The sequence below is a fragment of the Orussus abietinus genome, unplaced genomic scaffold (assembly GCF_000612105.2).
Source record: "Orussus abietinus isolate OABI.00-Male unplaced genomic scaffold, Oabi_2.0 scaffold65, whole genome shotgun sequence".
NCBI lineage: Eukaryota > Metazoa > Arthropoda > Insecta > Hymenoptera > Orussidae > Orussus > Orussus abietinus.
In genome coordinates this window covers 91,475-112,234 of record NW_019394317.1, presented here as the reverse complement: position 1 = coordinate 112,234, position 20,760 = coordinate 91,475, and the positions used below count along the sequence as shown (strand labels likewise).

Here is a 20,760-nt window from a genome sequence, read left to right as displayed (position 1 = left end):
GAGGTATATCCCGGGCGTACGCGCAGATTGATTTTCACTTTGCGTGACCTAATTCGGACCAACTTCGGCTTTTTCGGTGGGGAAAAAAAAAAAAAAAGGTAGAAATCGCGCGGAAGCGTCGTTGCGCATTTTACTCCTAGCGTCAATTTTCGGGACCGTTCCGGGATTACTTAAACAGCTGAATTACCGAGGTGTCGCCCGTAAACGCGCGTGCGATGCCTCGTGGAAAATACTCTCAGCCTCGGGGTCGTGGACTTCGATGCGAGTAGACCTCGCCGGAGAGTCGAATTTATTCACGGGATTTATTCGGCCGGATGAAATTGAACTTGTCGGACACCGTGTTCTCGCATTGCAGGCAGGTGCATACGCGATGCAACCGGCGCGCCCATTTTGTATAAAGTTCCACCGTACGGGAGCATATTTCCCCGCCAAAGATGGGCAATAAAATTAAATCGAATCGATTCCAGGCGAGAAATCTATGGATTTTCGCGCACCGCGGATCCGAATCGACGACCCTCCTCGAAAAAATATAGAAAGGCCCAAAAATGAACTTCCTTCTCCCTCATACAATAGAGAATCTTTTAAATATTCCCGATTCCTCCCACCGAATTATTTAATCCAAATGCGAATTTGCGATCTTCTCTCTTCCACGAATTATCTAGGCAACGCCAAGGCGGCCCGTAAACTGCAAATCGCGTAGAAACACCGTGAAATTGGAAATGCGCATTTTTCCTTCCGAAAGAACGCTGACATACCTCCGCGTGTAGGTACATTTAATGTCTCGGGCATAACGTTTACTTCCAATAAATCTTTAATGGCGCCATACTAGTAAACCCTCAGAAGGAATACTTATACGAGCCGATAAAGCAACCTTAAATCGAGCCATTCGAGAAACCACGGCTGTGTCGCACAAACCAATAAAGCCCGGCGGGAAAGAAAGGTAGGTACTACGTCGTAGGGAATAAATCTCGAATGGAGTCGAATAAAAATGTTTCATGGGAAATCGCTTCGCCGATTCGGATAAATTACCCCGGGAGGGGAAATAAGATCGAACATTATAACACCTCACAGGTGGCGCATCCGCGAGCCCGGGGGATGTCGCATCTGTTACAGTTTTATTAGCCCCTTACCCCTTTGTTGCCGAGGGGAAGAGGAAGTGCAAAGTTAGGCCAGCCAATATTTCAATGTTTCAAGCGACCTCGGGTTGGAAGATACTTTCGCGTTTTCGAGCACGTAAAGAAAAGTCGCCTCCTGTTAAAAAAAAAAAAAAATCAATTCTTCTGGTGGACCGAAGTTGGACCTATAGAAAAAATCAAATCGATTATTACATAAATTCCACCGTGAGATGCATCTCGTCGACTAATTGCAAGGAAACGTCGTTCTTCCCGTGAAAGAGGGAGAACTGGGAAATAAAGTCCCGCGTAATACTTTTCTTCTCGTCGATAGCGATAAGGGGAATGGGAACAGGAGGCGAGGGGACAAGGAGAAATAATTGTACGCCATGTTACATTCGGAGTCGCACGCGGGAGAGGAAGTGCACGGGGAGCCATTGAATATTTCAAGCGTGGAACTTGGTTCGTAACCAGGAAATGAGTAGAGTCCATAGACTGCGCGTTGATATAGGGAGAGAATCCCCTTGTGTGAAATGCTGCACATTATTCATCCAGTTTTACGAGTTGTGGTGAACTAAGAGGGTCCAAAGAGTGAGAGAGAGGGAGAAACAGGGGGCGAAATAGGGGAGTCGGGAGAGAGAAGCTCCCCAATAATTCCCGGCAAATTATCAGCGATAATCAAAATGATTATTTACGTCGACGTCTATGTGCCAGACCGAGTTTCGTGGGGGGCTGATTGTTGCATCGAAGTAAGTGGCAATAATTCCAGCGTAATCCTCCAAGGATGTATCCAAATTGCCTCGACATTCGCGCGTAATGGCTTCCGGTAAACTTCCCCTGGAACGAATTGGGCTTGGTCGCAAAAGTCTCTCGGTACTCCCATCCGCGAGAGCCTCGTCGGCGGATGAAATTAATGCAACCAGGGTGAGTGGCTCGGATGACGATCGGCGTTCTCCGTAAAAGAGGGGGAAAGTAAAGGTTAGTAAAATAGGGGCGAGCAATAGCCCCGGAATAATCAAATTATCGATGATAGTCCGAATCGCCGGTTATACCCGCGGCTCGGTTTACGAGACAGATAGGAGAGTCCCTCGCGAGAGACGGGCATTTTATCGAGCTCGGTAACTTCCACGTAATCCTTTACGTCCTGCCTTGAGTAGCCGCTATATTCCCCGGTAATGGCGGCAAACCCGCCGATAAAGTTTTTTAAGAGGTCCGAAAGAGGCCGGGAGTAAATAGGAGTAAAGCAAAAATGGAGAAGGGAAGAAAAAACGGCAGAGAGAGGAGCTTGGCGATATAGCCGGGATCGATTAAATTATTATCATCGGTACGTGATACCGTGCAAGTACCGTCGACCTCGAGTTACTCTTATTTTCGTCCCCGGCCTCGTCCCTCAAAAAGCCGATATGCATCTCAATTTGCCGGGCGATAAATCCTCCCGATTTGCATCCGCGCCAGCGGCCACCTTACGCAACTATTAATGGTCCTCGGTCAAATGCCCGTTATTATTAACAATCCCGGTATTAATAAGCAGGCTCGATGATTTACCGCCGCGGTGAAGTATTTACCATCCGACAATTAATCCTCGTAATCTCAATCCGCGCTCCGGTTTATCCACCCTTCCGGAGCGATGCATATGCATCGACTCGTTGCGCGGGTATCGATTGCACCCAGCTGCAAGTGTTCCATCTCGAGCTAAGACCTCTCGAAAAGCCTTTCATCGAATTTTCCCACTTTTCAAGGGACGACAATCGGCTCTAAACGGCCGCAATATTGACCAAGAAAATCCACTCGAGAAGAATCACCTCCTTCGCCTCTACGCCTCTCCGCCACTTTCCCCGGTCGAATTTTCGGAGAATAAAGACCACAAAAAAAAAATTGGAAAAATCGCAAGAATTGTTAAACATTCCGTTGCACCCGTGCTCGGCGAACCGAAGGAAACCCAAACGGATGCCAGCATGCCCCCATGGTCCCGAGCATGTCCACAAATCCGTGTACCGGAACTGCCGACATTCGCTTTCCACCTTTTGAAACCTCTTTCCGATCGAATCCTGCGAGTAAAAAAATAAAATAAAATAAAAGCACAAACAACGATCGGAAGCATTTCATTCCCCCGCGGGTGTTAACAATCGCTCTAGGGAAATTCATTGCGTGCAGAAAAAAAATTTGAGTGGACCCGAGGTCCCCTCAAAATGGCCATTTCCATCCCTGCCTCCTCGAACTCGGCGTTTCCGCGCTCTCGTTATTCTTTCCGGGAGTCTTTCGACGCTTAGTTTTAGACGTCTTGCGGGGGAATACAGGAGGCGGTGCATCCTGGGGAAGTTCCTCGAAGAGTGCACCGCCGGTAGAAACTGATTACCGGAGGACTCTTTCTTCTTGGACGCGTTCCTTCATATTAAGCGAAGATGAGAATCCCGCCTTTCCGTCTCGACTCGCCATTAGCAATTGAGATACCGCCTGTTCCGCCCCTTGCCAAAAAGTACTTTCCGCGCGTTTCCGAGGGAGCACTTCGTCCATCCCCTGCCCGAGGGATGGACGGATATACATACATATCCCCGCGCACCTATATACCTACAGATCCCTACATACAGCAGTACACATCTACACCGCGTCTTCTAAGCGAGGCCGAGAACAAGTCTATTGAATGAACCGTTTGCCCCGAATTCACGGAATACGATAGCCGGGCTCTCGTCGAGCAAGGGAGACAGCCTGCTTCTTTGAGATACACTTTTTACGGCTAAGTGCAAAAGTGCATCGAGCGCATCCCGAGTCTATCTCCGTCGAGGAAGAGCCCGGTGACGGGATTTTATTTCCCGCGAGCTTCGTCGAGAGCTCTAGATAATTCGACCTTAAATGCCTAATCGATTCTCGATACCCTTGGGTGACTCGACGTACATTTTTCGGCCCTCTTCCTCCGATCTCCAGGACTCATCCGCGAGGAGTCGCGAGGTCGCGGTTAGGACGGCCGATAAAAAATGCAACACCAGGAGGGAAGGGGAACGGCGCCTTGTATCGGGCCAAAGCGGATCGGATATACGGCTGGGACAAACAGGGTCGGAAAGATCAAACATCCGGGGCTCCGGGAAATTGGGTCGGACCACAATGGACCCACGCAGAAAATCGGATAAAGTGGCCGAGATTTATCAGACGGGGAGTACTCGGCGAGTCGTCCGCTCGGTACACCGCGTGTACCAGACTGTGATCGAAGCCGTCGCGACGGCGAGCCGACGACGTAAAGCCTCTTAAGTGTTTAACACCGCCATTTTGCAAATACCCGAGCGGTATTTTCCTGCTCTCGGAGCTTCGACCAGCGGAGGCGCCACCGACGAATCGCCGAGGGATCCCTGGCCGGATTTAAATTAATCGTAACTCGGCGATCCGAGGTAGCGCCGGCGAAGGGCTTAATGAGCTTCGAATTAGCCGGGTGGAATTGACAATTGCCGACATCCTGCCCGTTTAAGTAGCCGTTAAAACGCAACGCGCCTACGCTCCTCGCCGCTCTCGGGATCAATCCTCGTTATTGCACCCTCTTAGCGAGCCGACAACGCGCGTCGATGAGTACACCCAACGAGTCTTTAAAGTACCGAGCACTTGATTCTTCCCCGACTTGTACATTAAAAATATACCGGGACGCAAGCGCGTGCGAGAAATCACGGCTGGAATGCAGTTTCACGTGCATCTTCGAGAGGTGCACTTCCGGGCCGTAGATGCGAGTACGGGGTTACAGGGAAGTTAAGAGAAGTTAGGGCTCTATTTAAGAGTTTCCCGAAGATGGGGGCCAAGTTTCCGCGGAGTCGACATTTATGGGCTCGAGAGGGACGCGGCGGCTCATGTTTCGCGATAAAGTCGATATCAATCGTCCCTCTGATTCGGAATCTATATGTATGCAAAATCACGCCCCCGGTCGGCGTAAGAGTCGGGCAAGGGTGGATACCTTATATGAAACGTGCCGCTCCTCCACTACGTCAGCGCGTGACTTCGAGGATCCCCGCAAATCGGGAAACCGCCGAGGGAATCGATCCGCTGGTTCGCGTGAATTAAAAGTCTTATCGGAGGGGTAAACGCGCGAGTTTTCCCCGTTCTACCTTGCCGCGACGGAAACGGTAGAAAGCATCTACGCGACCAATCGCCGAGCGATAAGTCAATTGCTCCGCCATCCTTGTCGCTCGATTAAAATTTATCCAACGACGGAATTGCCGGCTCTAACTACTAAAGAGCTGCACCTCGCGTGTCCACGTGATCGGTGCGCAAGTTTCGCCGTGGTACACGCGATTACGCGACACGACAGAAAACGTCGTCCTATGAAGGTAAATAAAAAAAGGGTACACGGCAGTTATTGTCACGGACCCTTTCCTCGAGGAAAATGTCTTAAGGTGGTTACACACGGAGCGATAAATCGTTGCGATAAAGCTGCGCAAACCGATCCGTGAGGGTTTAACCGCACCGATTAGAAACCTTGAAGATTTATCGTTACACGTGTAGCCCCCTTCGCCGACGAAAACTGGCCAACGCAAACGCGATTCGTCCCTTGGACGATGATCCTAACGAACTCAGGAGCGTTCACGGACTCCGCAAAATAATTTCATAATAAATTAGCCTCTTAGTTTTACTTTAATTTAAGGTGCCCCGGTATATCTCCCAGAATGGGGGTAAAAAGCGGTCGTAGAAAGAGCGGTAAAGTAGACTTGGGGGAAATTCGGGGAGGGAAGGCGATCTCGGTCCCGGGGAGGAGAATTCGCGGTGTACGTCCATCGCGTATCTACCCTTGATACGGCGCGGCAGTTAATTTCATTACATATATACATGCGTATATATACGTATACATGTACGAGCGAGAGAGACCCGGGGTACATTTAAAGTTTTTGTTCTTGGACGTAACTCCGGGTCGGGATGAACAATCTACATAATGAAACATGTACGGGACGTCCCGGGCAACTGGGTCAGCGAATTCGAGGAGTATATATCACTCCGATACATCGGGTCTGGAAGAAGCCCCGAGAGGGGAGAAAAGGCAGCGCCCGAGGGCGTACAAACGATAGCGAGGGTGTCGTAACGCCCGATTAGCAAACTTTCCACCCCCTGTAAAAGGGGTGGCCCTAAAAAGGGAGGCCCTGCGAGCGGCGTTTCCGGCGTTTCCGTAGAACGTCGTAAAGCCGAAGAGTGGCCTCGCGAGCAGGAGGAAGAGAGGCGGAAGAGAGGCGGAAGAGAGGCGGCAGATAGCGCGACAGGCTGGCCGAAATATACGGCCGAAAGACGTCTAACGTGGCCAGCCCCCGTTATCCTGGCTCGCGTATCAGGCCGCGTTTTCTCTCCCCCGGAGATGGGGAGAAACTGCGTGCACGCGTGCGCGAGCGGCACTAAAGTCGCGCGGAACGACCGCGCCGCAACGACGGGCGATATTTCGAAGCCCCGCGGAACAGCTGACACGGGTTTACGACCCGGCGGAGCAAAATGATGAGAGAGAGAGAGGCTACTTGTGACCCCTTCTTCGAGTTCCAACATATTTTGCCCCTGCCGTCCGGTGACCACTCGAGCGACTCTCGACTCTCCGATTCCAAGGGGATCCAGGAAAATTCAGCGGGATGCAGGAAAACCTCCCTGAAAACGGGAATAATTATATTAAAGTGGGTTTCGTCGAGGTAAAAGTGGAGGTGAGAGTGGAAGAGAGCACAGAGGGAGAAAGGGGAGGGCATCTCCTGCAGGGGAGTGGAGGTACCGGATGGAACCGCGAGGGGAACCGCACGGGGACCGGAAGTAAGGTAGATCCATCGCCTCGATAAAGGTAGCGCTACTCTTTGCGGCCGCCCTGCGGAATAGATACGCGGCCGATTAGATTAACTTTTCATTTCGCGTTCGGCCCGGCCGAGCGTAAATGCATCGGGCTCTCTCTCCCCCCGAGGGCCGGGGAAAAGGAAGCAATGATAAATTGAAACCCGCGGCCCTGACTTTGCGGAACGGGCGCGTGCTCCTCCCCGCCCGGGTGGCCGGAAATCCTTGATAATTCGACCGGCCGCCGGACAGGCCGGAAGCCGTCGAGAAGATCTATCCTCGATCGAAAATTACCCCCGCGGATTAACGTGGTTTATGGCTCGGCCGGGGCCGGCTTTTAAGGAGAGTGCACCGATTCGTTAAGCTTTTTACGCCTCTGGCCGTACCCCATGGTAGCGTTCCGCGGCGGATACATCACCCCGTGGTGAACTCCCTCGAGTCTTGAGGAGAAACGAAAGCGGGAACGATATTTTAAGAGGCCTTTTCGTTATCGAATATTTATAACACCGGGTATCTTTTCATTCCGGACTGTCTAAAAATTCCCCAGGGGTGAAGAGATCCCGCAGATCGCGCGGTGCGATCGGTGCCAACTTCGGGAGCTCGACTTTATCCTCGGGGAGGGCCGAGAAGAACGGGCGGAAATAAATTAGCATGTCCCGGTTAGGATCTCCCTTACGTATGTCAAAGTTAATTCCCCACCTTAGGGCCCCTGCCTTCCGGACTTTTGCAGCCCGGGCCATTCAGCGCCCCGGCTGATGGAGCAAAGTTCGCGGGGCCTTAAATCATCCGCAGCTACTACGGCCGAACTGGCGCGGAATACGTGATCGAAGAGAGGGAACAAATCGTAAACGTATGGCCGGGAGAGAGGCCGTCGCCCCGGAGGAGGGTAACTCGACACTCGGGCCGTCTTAACTTTTTAACACACACCCCCGGAATCGACCGGCCCCGAGTGGAACTTAATTCCGCGTACCGGGCGAATCGCAACAGCCCTCCCTGGTTCGTACTTCCAGGGCGAAACTCGTCATTTTATCGTCGAATTTTATCCTTGAGACGCGAAGCCGTCTCGCGGAAAACTCGATGCCTGGCGCAAGCCTAGTGACGGTATCTGCATAACGCTAAAGAAAAGGAACGCAGAAAAAGAAAATGACACCGCGGAAGTGCGCAAGGATCTCGGCCTTTAGAACTCGGGCTCCCCGACAATGGAGGTTTCTCTCGCAGTGTACAAAAGTTGCCGGCTGGAAGTTGCCGGTGGATAATCCGCCGCTTCAATTATTCGGACAATGAGCCGGCCGTCATTGTGCGGCCTTAATCGCGAAGATGGCTCGAAGGCTTCCGCGCAATCTAATCCTCGGTGTTAATAATCTCTCGGGGGGCCAAACGCCGGCCCAGGGCGACACCTCCGAGGTGCGAGGAAGGCAGGGAGAGACGGAGAGAGGCAACGAAGCGCGGGGCAAACTAAGTCAACGTAGAAAACTGAAGGCATACAGTCCCTGTCCGAAGTCGAAACGAGGCACTGAATAGTAAGCAAGGCGAAACAATTAAGAAACTATCCCCCGGGAGTCGAGACTCGGGAGCCGCGTGTTGAAAGTTAGGGATTCGTGTGAACAATACTTCGTATTAAGCTGCATCCGCTTTAAAGTTATGACAATGTCCCAGACATCGATAGAGCCCCCTCTCCCTCTTCTTCCAGGGCGAACGGGACAAAGGTATACAACGTGAAGTCGGTATTCGCCGCCAAACTAGTTCGCGGCTTCATTTGCGAATACGGGACGAATAACGATAACGTGAATTATTTTTAAGCTCGAGCAGAGTGCGAATACGTTTTTAAAAAATATGCCCCGCTAATTACGTGTCCGGTTTTGCAAAAATTCCGTGACTGGGAGGACGGATACAAATCGGGCGGGCTGTGTCTCCATTACCGTGGCACTTGGAAGGGCTGTCAACTATTTTCCACGTGGGGTCAGCCGTGCTCTCCGCGTGTCACCGTAATCAAGACAAAAATCCGGTGATTTCGACCAGAATTTATTCCAAAAATAACGCGTCGTCTCGCCCCCGGATGAATGGGTGTACACCACAAGAGCGAGCCCCTTGAAAGTAATCTATTACACCCTCCCTCTCGATGTCCGTTTAACCACTCGGTAAAAATATTTCTTGGTTTCTGCCTAATTAACCTATCGGCGAGATGGGCAGATTTTTAGATTCTAGATTCCCCCAAGTAAGAGTCGCAAGACTCCGCATTATAAAGCGATTTAACCTCGTACACGGCACGCGCGCACCCAGTGGGTAATTTTAAATCTCCGCTAACGAAGCCTTGATTAAATGAAAATGCTTCCCCAGTAGCGGAGCTTTAAAGGAGGGTATTTGCTTCCCGGGGGCATCGACCCCTTCCCGTTGTACTTTTCGCTTACCCCAGCTTTCCCACACTTTGTCCGCCCTCTGGTATTGGCTTCCCGCCCTTATTTCAAGGATCGAAAGGCGCCTTGTACGTAGTTTTGTTAGCTCGTAAGTCAAACCCGACACATCCTCCGTAGGGTCAGTGGGCTTCGCCCCTCCGAGATTACCTTTCGCTTACTTCCCGAAGTATGGAGTTTCACTTTTCGCCCTCGATGTGTCGAATGTCGGGAGTTAACTAACCCTGTTTCGAACTCTCACCCCTGGCGTTCTCCCCGAGGGGTAGTCGCCGTTCAAATTCCAGCAAAGTGCCTCCGACGAGGAATTTTACCTCGGCGAGGGTTCTCGAAGGAGGTGCGAAAGCGGCACCTCGACCCCCCACGTTCCGAACTTAATCCCCCGAAGACGAATCGATTCCTCCCCTCTCCGAGATCGGGCTCGTTCTCCCAGGTAATTCCTCCAGGTTCTTCCCAGGGTGTGGCCCGACTTCCTAAGGGGTACGAAGGTCGCCGAGTATTACGGCCTGTAATTAACGTATATATTAGGGCTTTTTGCCGAGCGCCAAAACCTCGGTAATCCGACGGCCTCCGTTCCTCGACCGCTCCGTTCCCGGAGTTCCGGGCTTCCGGGCTTCCGGGCTGCGGCTGGCCGAATACGTGTTCGGCTTCTCGCGCCCGCCCCGGCCAGATGCGAGTTTAATAACCCGCGAAGGAGACGCGCCGCCATCGTTTCGGCATTATCTGTTTTGCGGCCCGCCTTCGCCGAGCTTCGTGCTTTAATGGCCCCTTGATGCAGCCGTTTCTTTCCGCTGGTACGATTACGATGCACCGGTGCACCAGGGTCGGCCGTCGATGAGCCCGTCGATGAGCCCGTCGAGGAGCGGGATTCATTCGGCATAAATAAATAAAAAAGTGAGAACTCTAAATTCTTGCCTCGAGGTAGAAGATGCAGGCCATTTTTCTTCCTTCATTGAATGCATCCACGTGTACGTACTCGAATCCTTATACATTCTAGATATAGATATACCGAGTGTCGGTCGAAGGTGGCGCCAGGGCCTAAGGGGTTAATAAAACGAGGAAATTAAGTCTGAACCGGCGGAGGCATTTCCGCGAAAACGGGAGGAAGTATTTCCATCTAATCGCGGCCTCGTTAGCGTCGATCGACCCCCGACCCGCTCGTCGCGACGGTAGGCGAGGCGCGAGCGACTCGATCAACGAAATCGTTATGGAGTCGGCGGGATTCCAGCCGAGCACTGGTTTCGCCCGACGCATATCCGGCGTGGCCCGACACCGCGGCCGCCTAGAGACGCGCTAATATATATGCAAATGAAGCGTTTGATAAATAATTCAGTTTTCAGTCGAGCGTCGAGCTACGAGAGGTTAGGATCCGCAGCTCTAATTTACCCGAATTAACTTTCCCGCCCACCGGCGGGCCAACCGCTCCGCCGGCTCGTCGCGTCTCTCTCTCGCGCGCTCCGCGCGCCTCTAGCCGTCTCGCTCTAATAGCCCCGACGCCGTGGCGCTCACCCTTTTCGCTGCTTCTCCGCGGGTTCCCTCCTTGACCGATGCCAGGACGACTTCGACCCCGATGCGATTTATGGCTGGCACATATTGCCGCGCGGTGCTTCGCTGACCGATCCCACCTTAAACGCCTTCCCGCGACTCGTTCAAAGGTCGCCGAGCGCGCGGTGGCTCACGGGAACGGCGGAGGTGGCGCCCTCTCGCAGCACTCTGCGGAACCTGCGATCGGAAACAAGGATCGACGACGCGACACCGAGGAGATTTTTTATAAAATCGCGTGTCACGATCCGCCGAGAGAGAAACGATTCTGCATGTCGTATCGATACCGATTCCCAATCATCGAAACGTTGAATGACGCGTTTACTCCCTAAACATTTCCCGGAATTTTATAAAGCGCCGAACTTTTCCGTACGCGAGCGAAATGCAACCCGACTAACTTCATTCCGTGCGCGCTTGGTGCCACCCGTGGAGGGGAAATTTGCATTGACCGTGGTTTCGGCATTGTTGGGATATCTCGTTTGAGATGACGAGAAACGTCGGGGAAGTTTCGTCCCTTGGGGCTTTCGCAACCCTTTCGTGCCCTCCCTCCCCGCATTAGCCCGCGACTCTTTCATTTTCCTTTCCGCCCCCCCCCCCCCTCCCTGCCGCACGCGGATGCGTCTCCGGCCCTCTTTCTCCGGGCGCTCCTAATGGTGCATCGTCCCGCATTTCGTTACGTGCTGCATTCACGTGGAGGGTGCACCGAGGACGCCCTCGAGGACGCGCGAGAGTCCTCTCACCCCTCGTTCTTTTCACGGCGAGAAATCGGGATTTCCATCGCCGTGAAAATGCGACTTTTCTTAAGGGCCGGATTTAATTAATCCGCGACGCGTTTCCACGGCGTCGTTAATTCCACTGATATGTTTCTTTTCTATTACAGCTCTCGGGCAAGGAATTCCGGCCGTGCCGCGAAGCTCGATAAGTATGTATCAACAATGATGTACTTCGCCTGCAGCAGAAATCAGCTGAGCTCGGCAAAGAGAACGACGGTACGACTTCCTCTTTGAGGGATGTGATGAAAGAAGCTCTTTGAAAAGTACTTCCGATTTCATCCGTTTATCCGACCACACAGTTTTGTAATCCGCGAATGGCGAAGTAACGAGACAAAAGAAAATCGACCGAGATACTCCGCGCAGTCTCGCGTTTGAGGGCATAATGCTTTGATCTCTTTAAAATTCAAATCAACCCGCGAGGAGAAATTCGCCATCGCGATACTCGAGATTGCATCGCCCCGCTAGACAGGCTGCGAAAGAGAAGTCCACCCGTTCAAGAATGACCGTTACACGAATGGCCGAACTTCGGTAAACACCCTCGTCTTCCCTTGAGATTTTTAAGGGAACTTTCGAGTGACTTCTCCGTGAGAAAAATTCCTATCCGCTCTTACGAGGTGGCCGGGATTTGTTAAAACGGCTTCCGAGTAGTTATCCGGTTCGTGCGGCCCGAGGAATTGCATTTAAGCGCTTCCACTCGAATTCCAACTACCTTCCCAATTTAAAAAAATGACTCTAACCTAGTGCTCGCCCCTGCGTAAACCCGTGAAACGAAATTCCGTTATAATGCTGCACACCGGAAATGTGATTTCGCCCCAACTTTTATGCGAATCTATTTGGCAACTTGCCGGAAATCTCAAGATACATTTTTCTGCTTTCATTAAGTTTCGCTTATTTCACGGAGATTTTCCAAGATTTCGAGATTCCAAGACGGCCTTCGCGTTACTCGTCGCTTAAAAGAATTTCAGAACTACTAAAACTCGACTCTGCATAAAATTGAAGCCATCACTTTATTAAGTGATCCAATTCGTTATCATAATCGTTATTAATTAGTAGAAGGTAGGTTCTCACGGGAGCTGGTAAAGAAGTGAATTAGATCTTCAACATTTTCACCATTCATTATTAGCTGTTAGACGATACAAAATAGAAACGCGTTTCTAAATATAAGACATACATGCTATGTAATCCTGTATTACCCCTTTTAATTTTATACCAAATTCTGTACTTGAACGATAGAAATACACGAATGTTTACAAAAGACAAAGCAGATTCCCATCATCCATAATATGTAATTAATAAGTCCTACAACTAAGATAAATAATAATATATTCCCTACATTACATCGATCATAAATTTATAATTTAACATCCAAAATGTTGACGTCGTATTCAAAAACTTGAATTATAATCGTGTGGATAATTAATTTTCGGTATTCTATCTTTGGACAAAATGTCTTAGGCTTACCGAAACCTTGAATTCATGCACTCGAATAAGAAATTGTAGATAGAGGGCAAATTATGAATGTTTATTGCTTGGCAATCGTAATAACGCGGGGCTAATTATTTTACATAATATCTGCACTCTGTACAAACCTTAATTAACGTATCATTATAGCTTTGGTCTGAAAGGAGTCGTATAAGAAACATTTCTTGGAATGTTCCAAAATAAGTTATCAAATTTATGGAGAACAATTAAAATTTTATGAGTTCTCTCTTGTATAAAATCAAACCACGTAGAATGCAAAACTAATGTCTGAAAACTATCATCTTTGATACTAAGGTAGTCTAAAAAGGTATGCAATAACAAGAAAGGCATTATCTGGTGTTATTACTATTCTTGGATGGAACAAAACCCATTTGGTGCCTTTAACGTATGATCTTCGCTTTTAAAGTCCTGCTCGAATGCTTTTATTTTTCTGTATAGTGTGATAGCGTTTCTCATTTTTTTTAAATATTCAATTTTTGGTAAATCTACGATATCAGAAGAATCCCACGGTTCATACAAAGTTACCCCTTACGCTTAGCCATTGCAATACCAAGTCCAAGAACGGTAGCTACTCCAACTATACCCATGCCAGCAACTGCCATTGCTTTGAAACCCTCTATAAAAAACATAATTTATCGGTTAATAGTCTTTTCAAACATTAAGTTTTTCATTATTACCTTTTTCCATTTTCTTTTTTATTAATGTCTCCAAGTGCTGTACTTGCTGATTAGATGGTTCAACTTGCAAGAACATTCTCACATACCCCAAAGCTTTCTGATACTCCTAAAATTAAATGTACAATCATACTTGAAAGTCATCAAACTACATAGAAACGTGCAACAAAGACGTGCTGTCGGCAAGTGACATTTGCAAGTCATTATGACACATTACAAATCTATAACACATTTTACTTATAATTCCATTCTTTGGACAAAAGAAATCATATATTACCCTTATCCTAGCATTTCCAATTGCTAAATAATATAGACAGTCTCGCCGTTCACTGTCGCAATGATTATTGAAAAGATCCTCCAACAGGATAATTCCTTTTCTGATATCCGCAGGATACTTGCTCCTGACCAAGCACCACGCATACTCGAATTGCACTTTTGGCGTAACATCCCCTGTGCGAAGGTGGTCGTGATATTTACACTCAAATTTCTGGAAAATATATCATTCATATCGCAATCGCTACCAAACTTACATACATACGTTTGTAGATTTCTTATTCTGATGGATAGCTCCCTACATTTTAGGTTATTTTATCCCATTGAGCAATCAACCCGAAAATATGATCTCAATCATTGATCTAACATAACACTATTGCAAGAGGATATTGTGGATAGAAAAATGTTAGCAAAAACGTTACATCAAACTGACTGTTATCTCACCTTTAAATCCTCTGAAGAAACGACCTCGTCCAAAACGTCATCCATGATCGAACGACTAAAAATCCAACTACGAAATACGGTTTTTGGTGGCAAGAATTGTATGAGAATGTTACCTCAAATTAGAAAATTTACCAGAAATGTGATGGTCACTCCATTCAACTGGAATCGAACGCGTTTGTGACTTAATCGTGTGAGGTCATCTCTTTAAATCTTTCAGGAACAGTTTACTTGAGAATCTGCGGGTGAAGTACAGACGAAAGAATTCGATTTCTGATTGGTGCAGCTATTTGCAATCCGGTCGGCTATTTCCGTCAGAGTTCGGCCGTTGGTCGATGGAAGAACCAATCACGGTCACTTTTCTGCAGGTGGATCGAGCAGAGCCAGAGATGAGAGATTAATATAATTCAACAATAATTCTCAATCGACGGCATTCAGAGATCGTAACGAGGTGCAAGGGAGGCTTCGTAGATGACGAGGCGGTATCAAGGAGGATTCCTGAGTTAGCTGCCACTGGGAGTATTAGGTGGCAAGTGCACGAGCCGCTCGCATTCTCTACCGAGGACAGCATAGAACGCAATTGCGTGACCGAGCCCGCGAGCACTTCTAACTGATTTCTGAATGTATGACAAACTTACTGTGAAAATATTTAAAAAATATTGACTTATAAATTAAAAATCATAGTAGTAGTAGTAGGTAGCAGAAATAAAACACCAGTCGCTTTGAAAAGAAAATACAATTCATTCGTTTAATTTGACTTTATTATCAATTACTTCAGAGGAATGAACCGTGATGAATGAGTGGCACCAATACCCGGTCTTCCATGCTTTACAGGCTTGTAAGTGACAGAGAATTCTCCCAGATAATGGCCAATCATTTCAGGTTTAATTTCAACCTGATTGAAAGACTTTCCATTGTATACTCCGACGATAGATCCTACCATCTCTGGAACAATGATCATATTACGCAGCTGTGTCTTGACAATTTCAGGTTTTTCATTGAGCGGCGCTTCCTTCTTCGCCTTTCTGAGCTTCTTAACCAGTGCCATTGGTTTACGCTTTAATCCATGAGAGAATCGTCGCCGAGCCCGAGCATGCATAAGTTCCATTAACTGCTCACTGGAATAAAAATCACGGATCAGATTAATTCTTGTCAACATAAGTAGACTTCTCTTTGTATCGAAGCAATATGGTAAATAACACAGGTACAAAATTGAGACTGCATTTTACGAAAATTAATTAATCACTCTAGATTATGTTGGCAAAGGATATACATACTTCGGCATGTCTAGAAGTTGATCTAGATCCACACCCCGGAAAGTAAATTTCCTGAAGGCCCTCTTCTTTTTCATAGTCTCCTCTGCCTAAAAATTAATTAAAGAACTTTGTTTTGGTAGCATATTAATATTCAAAGCTGTCAAAGGAAAGTAATTCGACCGAGCCTGTAAATAACCTCTCATTCATGCTTTGCGAGGTTGATACATTAACCTTAAAAATCTCATTTTCGCTTTCTAACAGAGATTACTGTAATATTTGCGGATTACAATTTGTCAATGAAAATATTATACCTCGGCCATGTTTGAGCGTGCTTTGGATCAGAGCGAAAGAGCCACAAAAGAACCGGATGGAATCCGCTGGATGCTAAATGACCGAGTTCAACTAACTTATATAGTTGGGCAACTCATCTACCAGATCCTACAATGTAGTTAGAAAATTGGGTGCAGATACCGCCACTTTGTGATTCAGTATGTCAAACTCGTGACGTAAAATACCTAGTAATTGACTGTAAAAGAATACGCAAATTCCCTAGGGTATTTTACTTACCTACCCTTGATTAATGAGTTAAAATATATAACGTAGAAGGATAGATTTTCTAAATTTCTCAAATTCGGTAAAATTATGATTCGAAGGTCATACAAGAAATTGACACTTAATAGAAATAGTTATATTTATTTTCCAATATAAAAACCCATATAAGTATATAACAATCATGAGTAGAAAAAATGTGTCATACTATTAAACTAAATAGAGGAAGAGCGCTGTAACCAGTGTGTATAAAAGGATGACTGCTATAGATTCAGTTCATATTGCACATCTTCCACTTCCATATAAAATTGGAAATCAGCCTAATACAATGAGAACCCTTGAACCATTTTGTTTCGAAGTCTTATAATTTTGATTTATTGGCATCAATAAGTGTTTTCAGTTTCTGCGTCAGCATAATGTTCCCTTTAATTTTTAACTTGCCTTGCATAAATGCCACCTGTGGGTTCAGTTTGCCCAAAGCCTATAAACAAAATTAAAATTATAAATATCTCAATATAATTTTCGCATATAGCTCTTTTTAAGTATTCCCAAATTTATAAATAATTAAAGTACGTACGATTTCAACCATGTGTTTATCATCCACTGTGAGTGTTGTATCGGGTGTCCCAGACTTCGGTTTTCCTTCATAGATCTCTGCTTTTTTCAAATCCAAGGCTAGAGAATACAGAATATTAAAAAAAAATAATTACATGTACGTACGTAATTTCGTGCATTCCAATGCGATTAATCAAGGACTAAAAAAGAACTCACTCCAAGACTTGGGTTCTCCATTACTGGTGATTATATAATGGAAGACTCCATTAATTTTTTTCACCTCATCTTGATTAGACTTAACGTAATCACTCATTACAGCAAATACTGCATCGCTTTCTAAACTTACTTTTGCTGATTGAGGATTTGGCACAATGTGTTGAATTTCTATTGCCTTTAAATCAGCATAACCCCCTAGTAGCAATAATTACATGTGACGATTGTAAGATGTTTAACATTTATAGTAAATATTTTGAAAATAGTTTCAACCTGCTATTTATCACAGGAGCTGAAACATCAATATTACCTGTTATAACAGCACTGTTGTTTTCTGTAACAATTGTTTGGAAATGAATTCTATTTTCATTACGCCACATGTCAGTGCGCAGTGTTTGTCCTGGATATACTGGCTTTGAAAATCTGACCTAAAAATATTCTCAACATGTGCAAAACAGTTTGAACTCAAATTTATATATGGTATAAGTATACCAGATGTCTTTATGCTAATTTATGGTAATTACTCATTGTCATTCTAAATACATTCTTAATATGTTCTTTTGAACATATGGACGTGATTACTTAACATATTTTTATTTCGTTGGCTGCGTACCTTCTGTACCTACTGATAAACGTACCTTGATTGATTTGAATAAATTCGGATTACCATTGGCATATGCTTGGAGTATGTGTCGAACCGCGAAACCAAGTGAACTTAACCCATGTAAAATGGGTTTTTTGAACCCACTTAAGTGAGCAATAATTGGATCTATGTGTAATGGATTAATGTCACCATTCAATCTGAACCATGCTGCCTGAGAAATTAAAACATTAAAAATATTTGCTTCTACAATACAGTACTATGTAAATATATTAATATGTACACCATTTTTTTTATTTTTATTTCAATACCTGATTAACAGACGTTTTTTGAGTAACTGATTTTTCGGGTTTGCTTTTTGGCGGATCGATAGGTGGAATAACATATTTGGACGTTCTTGGGCCTCCAAATCCACCAGCACCATTTACATAAATAGACATCTGGCCAGTAGTAAGCTTATTTCCACTTTTCAGATCATAGGTTTCACCTCAAAAAATAATAAGCATTGATTAGGATTTGTACTAAAGTAGAAAAAGGAGTGACAGTTACATACAGTGTAATAAAATGATGGCGCCTTTTCCTTTATCCATGACATCTTGTACTGTAAAACGAGTTTCCACAGTGGCATCTGTCGGTATTTGATTGTGAACCTCCAAATATTGTTCTCCGTGCACCGCCTGAAATATTAATTATAAATGACCATGATGCTCTACCAAGGGAATTATAATCATATTAATAATTTTTAATCATTAATTTACCATTGTAGGGTCCAATTCAATTTTTGGAATGACATTGTGTAACATATTTGTTGCCATAGCACCTACAGGACCATCAGTTGTATAGAACATTGGATGGACAGCAAAATTTTCATGATTTTCATATAAATAACAAATATCTGATGGTTCATCGAGTGTTGCACCAACTAAAAAATATATTATGTGATATGTTAGTATTAGAAAAAAATTCTACTGTATGATAAACATTATACCTCCAAGTGCATACAGTATGGTATCTCTGAAGGTGTACGAGTGCCGATAGATGTGTTCCTTTTTGCATAAAGTAGAAATAGTATATTAATGTAACATGAATGTTATTATTGTATTTAAACGAACATATCAGCTAATAACCGCATACATACGGGTGTTTGTTGACCATTTCTTAGCCTTTCAGCGACATTAAACAATTCAGCTGTTACTTCCTGAAATACAGGATGTATCGAACTATATCTTATTAACTGTTAATATAATTATATTATCATCTCAGTATAAAGACTTACTTGAATTGAATTATAATGCTTAGCATCAGTCATATCAGTAACAGTTGTCCAATTATTTCTTACATCTTCTGGTGTAACTGAATCTGTTATATTTTGACGGAGAACACACCCTGATGCACGGACCAAATGATCTAATAAAAGTTATATGATTAATTACTATTATATTTTATGGAAGTTCATTCTAATTTTACAGTTCTCTTATCCCCAATCAATTTTTAAGATCTATTTAAGGAAACCTGTACTTGTTCTGCTGACTGTTATCAGAATTGACCTTGAACATTGTAACTGAATACCACTTAGATTAGATAATATTAAAATGCTGGTATGACAATGCAAACTGCATTCATTGTTCACTGTGCTTGAAAGATTTTTGGACAACTTACACTTTCCAGCCCAACCCATAGCTGCTTCGATAATGGAACCACTTTCTTTACAATCATCATGACAAAGCCATAAAACTATAGGAGCAATTAATTCAGGTTTTAACAGAGTATGAAAATCTGAAAAGGACATTTTCTTGATTAATTGATCGTACCAGTTAAATAGAAATGAATTAAAAAAAACTAACCAGGAGGTAAAACATCTTCAGTAAGACGAGATCCTGCAGTAGGCACGATTACATTAGTATTAATATTATATTTTCCGCCTTCAATTGCCAAGGTATTTGCCAAACCAATCAAAGCCATTTTTGCAGCACTATAATTTGCTTGGCCAAAATTACCATATAGACCGCTCAAGCTGGCAGTAACTATTACACGGCCATAATTTTGTTTACGAAAATATGGCCATGCTGCCCTTGTTGTTTTAAATGCTCCTTTTACATGGACATCATGAATAATATCTACAATAAAACATCACATAATCAATATCTGTTATCATGACATTTACAGCTTCGTTAGGATTATAACACACACCCCAATCATCATCGGACATATTAGCAATGGATTTATCTCTTAAAATTCCAGCATTATTAACAATGATATCAATACGTCCAAATGCATCAATAGCTGTCTTTACAATCTTATCACCGTTAAGGACAGAATCATAGTTTGCTACCGCCTTTCCACCTGAAACATTTTATATACAGATAAACACTGAGTCAGATTTACACTTTGATACCATATTTGCAACATTTTTGTATGGAGGAAAAAATCTAACCAGACTGGCGGATCTCGGCAACGACAGTGTCAGCAACATTAGAGCTTGCTCCACCTCCATGACGATTGCTACCAAGATCGTTCACAACAACCTTCGCACCTCTGCTACCAAAGAGAAGTGCATAAGCTCGGCCCAACCCTACGATCAAAGGTCGAATTTAATCATTCCGTTCAAAGTTACGTTACCAATTTAAATAAAATTCATATAAACATGAAAAATAATCACCTGCGCCAGCTCCGGTTACTATGACGACTCGGTCATCAAATCGCAATTTCTCCGGCATTTTAATTTGCTATTAATCTCAAATATGTTTTTTTGTTAGCTTGTCAGTACTACCACTGAACGTGTTAACGCAACCACTTCACATTCAAACTGATTCGACTGACAGGCAAAAGTGCAAATTACACCGGTTTATCTGAGCGGAAAACAAATATACATATTCAATGTCTTTCCCGTCTCTCTCTTGACATGACCTGGACCCCTGGACACACTTTCATGACTTACCTGTGCATGCATGCATACATGCATGTGAATTTAAATACCCATTATCAGTTCATCCGTATCAACGTCGTTCTGCTTTATAGATTGTTGTTCTCATCTATAAAAACGTTCCATCGAAACTAGTTCTTAAGTAGTGGTGCTGCTATTTACCTATCCATTTGACATTCAACAGTTAATATA

The 20,760-nt window shown here is 45.2% G+C and overlaps 3 protein-coding genes across 4 annotated transcripts; all 3 read right to left on the bottom strand.

Annotated features, from left to right (window-relative positions):
• Positions 1-12,695: 12,695 nt before the first annotated feature.
• LOC105703077 (mitochondrial fission 1 protein) lies at positions 12,696-14,747 on the bottom strand. Its single transcript, XM_012431169.2, has 5 exons — positions 14,607-14,747; positions 14,475-14,541; positions 14,035-14,244; positions 13,761-13,866; positions 12,696-13,699 (listed from the first exon to the last, which is right to left on the bottom strand). The coding sequence occupies exons 2-5, from the start codon at positions 14,517-14,519 to the stop codon at positions 13,605-13,607; spliced, it is 456 nt and encodes a 151-aa protein (XP_012286592.1). The 5' UTR covers positions 14,520-14,541; positions 14,607-14,747; the 3' UTR covers positions 12,696-13,604.
• Positions 14,748-15,205: 458 nt separating this feature from the next.
• LOC105703033 (40S ribosomal protein S15) lies at positions 15,206-16,164 on the bottom strand. Its single transcript, XM_012431089.1, has 3 exons — positions 16,039-16,164; positions 15,749-15,834; positions 15,206-15,589 (listed from the first exon to the last, which is right to left on the bottom strand). The coding sequence occupies exons 1-3, from the start codon at positions 16,045-16,047 to the stop codon at positions 15,241-15,243; spliced, it is 444 nt and encodes a 147-aa protein (XP_012286512.1). The 5' UTR covers positions 16,048-16,164; the 3' UTR covers positions 15,206-15,240.
• Positions 16,165-16,400: 236 nt separating this feature from the next.
• LOC105703040 (peroxisomal multifunctional enzyme type 2) lies at positions 16,401-20,687 on the bottom strand. 2 transcript variants are annotated; one of them, XM_012431115.2, is made up of 17 exons: positions 20,584-20,687; positions 20,305-20,494; positions 20,080-20,217; positions 19,836-19,988; positions 19,490-19,762; positions 19,305-19,421; positions 18,922-19,052; positions 18,784-18,843; positions 18,634-18,691; positions 18,404-18,567; positions 18,199-18,322; positions 17,957-18,132; positions 17,683-17,859; positions 17,355-17,472; positions 17,048-17,242; positions 16,854-16,951; positions 16,401-16,757 (listed from the first exon to the last, which is right to left on the bottom strand). In XM_012431115.2, the coding sequence occupies exons 2-17, from the start codon at positions 20,360-20,362 to the stop codon at positions 16,638-16,640; spliced, it is 2,160 nt and encodes a 719-aa protein (XP_012286538.1). In that variant the 5' UTR covers positions 20,363-20,494; positions 20,584-20,687; the 3' UTR covers positions 16,401-16,637. The 2 variants fall into 2 exon arrangements, with proteins under 2 accessions (XP_012286538.1, XP_023287535.1); XM_023431767.1 differs by lacking the exon at positions 20,584-20,687 and having other exon boundaries at positions 20,305-20,555.
• Between the last annotated feature and the right edge of the window lie 73 nt (positions 20,688-20,760).